Source organism: Triticum aestivum, chromosome 7B, assembly GCF_018294505.1.
Source record: "Triticum aestivum cultivar Chinese Spring chromosome 7B, IWGSC CS RefSeq v2.1, whole genome shotgun sequence".
NCBI classification, from domain to species: Eukaryota; Viridiplantae; Streptophyta; class Magnoliopsida; order Poales; family Poaceae; genus Triticum; species Triticum aestivum.
In genome coordinates this window covers 158,892,170-158,899,242 of record NC_057813.1, presented here as the reverse complement: position 1 = coordinate 158,899,242, position 7,073 = coordinate 158,892,170, and the positions used below count along the sequence as shown (strand labels likewise).

Here is a 7,073-nt window from a genome sequence, read left to right as displayed (position 1 = left end):
TGTCACATCTGAGACTGAGACCGGCGGTGAGACTGAGACCGGCGTCGAGACCAGCACCGAGACTGGCGAAGCTGGTATAGAACCAAAACCGAAGAGGGTGCGGTGCCCAAACAAGCTCATAACTACTAGAATGGTGGTCACGGAGGTGGACTCCCACAATTTTGAGCCAAAAGAGCATGTGGAAGCGCGCACGTGCTACACAATCAAATAGGCTGCATCCTACGGGCAACCGCCACCATCAACGATGAGAAACTAAAGAAGATACCAGATATGGAGCACTCCCTCCTAACTAAGCTGCACCAGGTATTCTTGTTCCCAGGCCGGGATGAAATCAAATATACTGATTCAGATAAAGACCCGACAATGAAGAAGATAAACAAATGCGTCATGGGCAAGTTTAGCAGCGCGTTGTCTGCCTGGAAAGTAAGGGTGAAACATCGGATCATCGCCAAAAAGGAACCCTACTCTGAGATTGTAAAGGATAATCCGACATTTACGGAAGAGTAGTTTGAAATATTCAGGAAGGCTTGTCTTGCTGAAGATGCCAAAGAGAAGTCAGAGTACATGAAGGGGCTCCAAGAGAGGAACTTGGGGTGCCACCACCTCGGAAGCCATGGTTACACGGGGAAGAGGCCCATATGGGCTAAGGAGGATGCGAAACGCGAAAGTCTGGGGATCCCAGACCCCTTGGTGGAGTTCACCATCCTGCAGGAGTGTGACGTCATTAGGGCCCGGTACCGTTGGGACCCAGTCAACAAGGTTTTCGATACAGACGCGGTCATGAAGGAGTTCATGAGACTGCTGGTAATTATTAATTTACCCCCTAATTTTAGCTTCTGTTCAATTCGACTACACATTTAGTCACATTATAAACGATCCACATTCCTTTTGCAGAAAAAGTAGCACAGGATTGCTGCCGAAAGCGACTCGCTGTCTGAGGCATTGGCGAGGCCCAAGTGGGACACCCCATTCAATTGGGCCTTGAACATATTGAAAGGACTCCCAGTGGACACTCGGCCGTCGTATGGACGCGTGCACGGCGTCGGAGACGGCGCCACGTGGAAGAAGTACTACTGTGAGACCATGGGGGAGAGAAAGGAAAGACGGAGGTTAAATGAAGAAAACATCGACAAGAAGGTTGAGATTGCGGTTGAGAAGAAATCAACCGAGACAGTCAAAGCAGCGCTAGCTGCCGCAAAAGGGAAGATGGAAGCTTCGTATAGTGTGTTGGTTCGTCTGGAGGCGGCCGGGACCCAACGCTTTGACTGTCTCGGAAATGGGAGATTATACATATATTGAATAGGGCCAGTGTGACAGGTATGGTGATTGCAAGCATTGGGTCCTGTTGTGGCCGAAGAGTTTGCTTCATCTGGAGGCGGCCGGGAGCACACCCACGACCAAGCAGCCTCAGCAAGGTATGAACACCAGCACCCCACCTACCCAATTAGCGCCGCCTGTCGTGCCGGGTGAGGAAGAGGCTCCATTAGTGGCTGATGACGTCGCCGCGATCGAAGAAGCAATGCATGATGCCATCGACGAGGATGACGATGACCCTCTACAGTCTCTCAATACCTGCGCCTATGATGACGAAGGATTGATGGCTCAGTAGTATGAGTACTCAGGGATTGAGCGTGATGAGTTGGTTCCTTACTTGCCGGAGGATGAACGTATTATAGGCTCACTTCCAGTAGCAAAGAAGCATAGTAAGAAACCGAGGAAAGGCAACAAAGCTGCTTCTATGATCCAGCCGCCTCCGCAGCCTTGGGTTGAAGATCGTATACCTTCCCCGATGCGGCAAATGGCATATCCCCGGTGATCCGATCCTACCTAAGGCAACGGTAGAGGCCATATACGGTGATCTAAGGAGACTTCATGACGATGTGCTGCGGAGAGAGAAAAGCCTGATCGCCTCGAAAAATCCAGGATACCCGCTCTACGTGGTTAACGTACCACAGCAAAGGTTGTACGTTGACACATTCCCCGCGGAGAAATTCTTCCTTCGATTCGATTACATCTTCGACATGTTTCACTTGAAAAAGCTGGATTTCACGTTTGTCTGCCTTTTTGCCTTGTACATGAACTACATCATCAGGACTAAGCAGATACCTTATATTTGTGTCACTAACCCGTACTTCATACACGACGGCTTCTTGGCAGTCGGCCCAAAGCACCGTGAATATGCGGGTAACTGCATCGCCGATTTCATGGTCGACAATAAAGACAAGGAGACGATTCTCGTGCCTTATCATCCCATGTAAGTCATCTGCGCAGATATCCTTCCTTTGATTTCAATCATTTCATTTGCACACGTGGAGGCTAATTTGAGGTGTACTTCTTTTGCACAACGACTGGCGCGCCGTCCTCATCATCCTTTACACCTGATTCTCCCACGCTCTTTACTTGGACTCGTCGAAGAACATGAAGAAAAGGGATTACACCCACATCAAGTCTGTTCTCGACAGTGCTATCTTTACCTACGGCCTACGGGGTGGAGAGATCACGCTCAAGAAGACAAGGAACTGCGCGCCCACCTTCGTCCATAAGACCGACTTCTGCCGCATCCAGCAACCGACTGGTACTCTAAGTGATGGATTCTATGTCCTCCACCACATGCTGGAGTACAAACGGGATCCGCAGAACCTTCGCATGTCACCTAGATCCAGTGATGCCCATATTCTGCAATGGGCAAAGAACCTAGGAGGTATCCCGGATCATCAACTTCAAGCTGAGTTCTATCACATCCAGTGTGAACTTGCCCAAATCATCATGAAGGAGGTCCTCGAAAAAACAGGGTTGTTCTACGAAAAAGGGGAAATGTCACGGGAAGGCGTTCGAACACGCCTATCGGCTCAGCATCTCGACCTGAAGCCTTTCACTGCGCTCGGGGACTATCTCCCTGACTTGGATGGATGGCACGACATGTTGGAGTGATTGACGATATATGACAAAGTGTTTGTTTAGTCCATACTTTCTCTATGACGAAACTTTGAGTTATGCACGACGAAACTTTATTTGTGATGTAATTAAATCGTCCTCCCCAACTAGCGAAGATCACTCTAGCTAGGGCATTTTTGGTACGATGAACTTTGTTATTTATGCTTATGATATGTTGCTTCTATTTTTGCCAACTCTGTCTTTTCTGTTGCTCAATTATATATGTTGCATATTATCGACTCATGTGATGATGCATGTACATAGATCATCCATGGCGAAGAAGTGCTACGCCAGGAGTATACGACGAGTGGCCAAAGTGTCAGACCCAGGTGTACCGGTTTCCGAGCGACAACTAGAGAGGGTTCGATAGCAGAGCCGAAGTGGAATGTAGTTAGTTTAGGTTCACACTAGTGCGAGAGAGGGATACGAACCGGTGCCTCAAGAAGTATTACATTATGTATGATGAGACATGTCATGTAACTTGTATAGCTATATCGTGGTTATGATGTGACGACATGATTTATGTTGGATGATATGATGAGACTATTGTGTGTATGATATGATGAACATATTGCCAGTTTATCATATGATTAGAATACTGTATAAAATCTATACAAAAACATCACAAATACGTAGCCAAAAAAAGATATGTGAAAATGTAGTGGTAGCGTTCTTTAGCGCTGAACAGGAAAACGCTACTGCTAAGCCACTTAGCAGTAGCGCGGTTTGGACAGCGCTACTGCTAAGTAGCTACAGCAGTAGCGCGTGAAGAAACGCGCTACTGCTAAGCGTTAATTGTACCCGCGCTACTGATAGCCCTTATACCCGCGCTACTGCTAGTTTTTTCCCTAGTAGTGTTAAGTTAATATGGCACATTCGTGCACATACCAAAGATTCTCACTTAACGATTTCTTTTTGGAGAGGTGCCTAATTTTGAATACGGATATCAGTTGGATAAGCACCACATAAATTGCTTGCAAAAATTGTCCTTCTGTTACAAGTTGTATGCAAAAGAGGCATGTTTATCAAATAACTAGAAGCTATTGAGGTGGGAACAAAAGATTCTGTGTCACAAATGTTTGCCTTTGGAATGAGACATTTAACATGTGTATGTCCAGAACCTTGGGAGTGACTGAGTGAGGCATGTTTGTCTCGTGCAATATTGTCAAAACTTGAGTGCTGGTACGGCGGAGGAGTATGTAGCCATCTATCCTCCGAGAACCTCACGTGTCCTTAATAGCGAAGGCCTACCTTAATCAAGGTGACCTGTCATCCTGGCTGTCCATAAATGATAGAGCCGTTGTGGTCTATACTGTACAAATGGTGCAGTCAATCTAATGTTACTGGGTCATCCTGCCTCTCTATAAATGATAGAGCCGTTGCCCGTTGCCGTCTATACTCTATACTGGACACATGGTGCAGTCAATCTAGTAAGCTTGTAGCCCCGGACTTGTAAAGCTAATAGGCATCACCTCTGAATAGCTATGAAGGAAGCGAGCGGCGTTCGCATGGTTACCGGCGACGGCGAAAACAGCTACGCCGCAAACTCCAGGCTTCAGGTTTGTTTGTTTTTTAGATGAGAGGCTAGCTCCAGGTTTGTATCCAGCATTCTGTTGCACTTCACTCTCGTTGCATGAATAATTTGTTGTGTTTCATGCATGTATGCAGGAGAAGGCCATTTTGGAGACAAGGCCGGTGCTTCGCAAGGCCATACAAGAGGTATGCACGTCGCCCTCCGCCCGACGGAGCACCATGGTCGTCGCTGACCTCGGCTGCTCATCGGGTCCCAACACTCTGAGCTTCATCTCCGAGGTTATCGGTGCGGTCCGCTCCTGCACTCGGAAGTCGGAAGAAGAACGGCGGGCCGTGGAGGTCCAGTTCTTCCTGAATGACCTGCCGGGGAATGACTTCAACCTCGTCTTCCGGTCACTGGAGCAATTTGAGAATCTCAGCAGGAAAGATACGCCGCCCTACTATGTGGTAGGACTGCCCCGATCATACTACAGGAAGCTTTTCCCTTCCCGGAGCGTCCACTTCTTCCACTCGTCCTACTCCCTCATGTGGCGCTCTAAGGTATTTATTTTTGTTTTTCAAAACTAGTACTGTTCAAATTTTAGCTACTACTCTTTCCGTTCGAAAATATAAGATGTATTAAAAAAAATCTACAAGCCAAAACTAGCTATTTGTTGATATTATGGGCATGTTCTGAACCTCTCCAACTTCTTACTCCACAACATTCGAGTGCGAAACTAGATTCACGAAGCTTCGTGTGACATCGTTGTTCGCTAACTGGAGCTTTTATTAAATGGGTCGTAATATCAAGACATGATGTGTGTATTGCCCAGCAATCGCTAGCCTTGGAACAGGAGTAATAGCAAGAAATATCTACGTATTTTAAATAGATGAATTTTCAGCGAATTAAAATCAAAAAGTATCTGAGTAGAGTGTGTGCAATAACACAAATGTAATATAAAGAAATATCTGAGCGGAGTGAGTACGATAACACAAATGTAATTTTCAGCCAATATAAACTTATCTAAAACAGTCTCTATAAATTTGATATGTATATATTTCCTATATTATGCCCAAGATTACTTTCTTGTAGTTCTCTCCGATGCCAATGACGATGCAAATCCAGTTATTTACTTTTTCAGTGTATATCATATTTTGTTGGTCAAAAAAATAGTTGAAGATAGGCACGAAATATCTCAACGATATCCTGTCGCATAATAAGAACACACCTGAATGGTCTGAAGGCTTCACCATGCAAAGTTGCAAACAATTCAATTTGCTTCCATGGATCACCGGACTGGGCGGTGAAAGAGTAGTAGGTACTGTTGGGCCATTTTATATAATATAATGACTCCATCATGATACGTAATTACCTAGGTGCCGGAGGAGCTCTCAAGTTGCACTCACTTGAACGAAGGCAACATCTACATTGGAAAAACAACTCCACCTATGGTGATTAAGCTATTCCAAGAACAATTCCAAAAGGACTTTGAGTTGTTCCTTACATTGCGTTTCAAAGAGCTTGTCAGTGGAGGTCGAATGTTGCTAACGTTTCTTGGCCGAAAGAATGAAGAGATGATGACGCATGGGGAGGTTGGCACCTTGTATGAATTGGTTGCTGAATCTCTCCTGTCTTTGGTACTAAAGGTACGGGTACATGTTAATTAAAGCAACGCTATCTTGCTTTCTTTTCAAGTAACTATGTATTATACCATTATTAGTATTCATATTGTGGTTGTGTGCCACGTATGATGCAAAAGCCGGGTAAAGCCTCCTAAAAAATAAAATTACTCTTCATGTTGACCAACTTGTAATTGCATATGTAATTAGATATGTTCCTAAACTAATTCATGCTTGCATGAAAACATTCTATGAACGAGATTACATTGATGTTGAATACTAACATATATGCAAAGTGGCAGTACATTTTATCCAGAAAAGAAAAAAAGTGCCAAGTACACGTAAAAGTGGAGAAAAGGAATTCACATTCTAAAACATAGAACTATTAGCATTCCATCATGTCAGGCAGAAGTGCACTTTTGAACGCTAAAATAAGAAAACAGTTCCGCAAAATAAGATTTCTCATTTGATACACCCACCCTACCATAAGTATTATTGGTTTGCATGATAGGGTCGTGTGGAGAAGGAGAAGTTGGATTCATTCAACGTGCCATACTACACCCCATCCGTGAAAGAGGTCCGGGAGTTGATCAACAAGAGTAGGCTCTTCGACATCGAGCATGCTAGACTCTTTGAATCCAACTGGGATCCTCAGGATGACTCGGACGGTGATGTGGTACTAGATTATGCTGGCAGCGGGGCAAATGTCGCCAATTGCATAAGGGCGGTGCTGGAGCCGCTAATCGTAGACCACTTTGGGGAGGACATTATTGATGACTTGTTTGTGGTGTTTGCCTCCATCGTTGCAAAGCATCTAGAGAAAGCAAAGGCTAAGTACCCCATCATCGTGTTGTCACTGAAGAAGGCCATGTAATGGACATAGTTTACTTAGTGGTATATGCAGGTATTGTAAGGTATTGTAAGTGGGAGGCATGATATGGTTAAATAGTTTAATTTGTGGTATATGAAGAATATTATAAGTGGGAGACATATTATGGTTAAATATC

At 45.0% G+C, this 7,073-nt stretch overlaps 1 protein-coding gene across 1 annotated transcript; it reads left to right on the top strand.

Annotated features, from left to right (window-relative positions):
- The first annotated feature begins 4,201 nt into the window (after positions 1-4,201).
- On the top strand, positions 4,202-7,065 carry LOC123163020 (anthranilate O-methyltransferase 2). Its single transcript, XM_044580779.1, has 4 exons — positions 4,202-4,493; positions 4,603-5,007; positions 5,824-6,093; positions 6,578-7,065. Exons 1-4 carry the CDS (start codon positions 4,419-4,421, stop codon positions 6,938-6,940), a joined length of 1,113 nt encoding a protein of 370 aa, XP_044436714.1. The 5' UTR covers positions 4,202-4,418; the 3' UTR covers positions 6,941-7,065.
- The last annotated feature ends 8 nt before the right edge of the window (positions 7,066-7,073 follow it).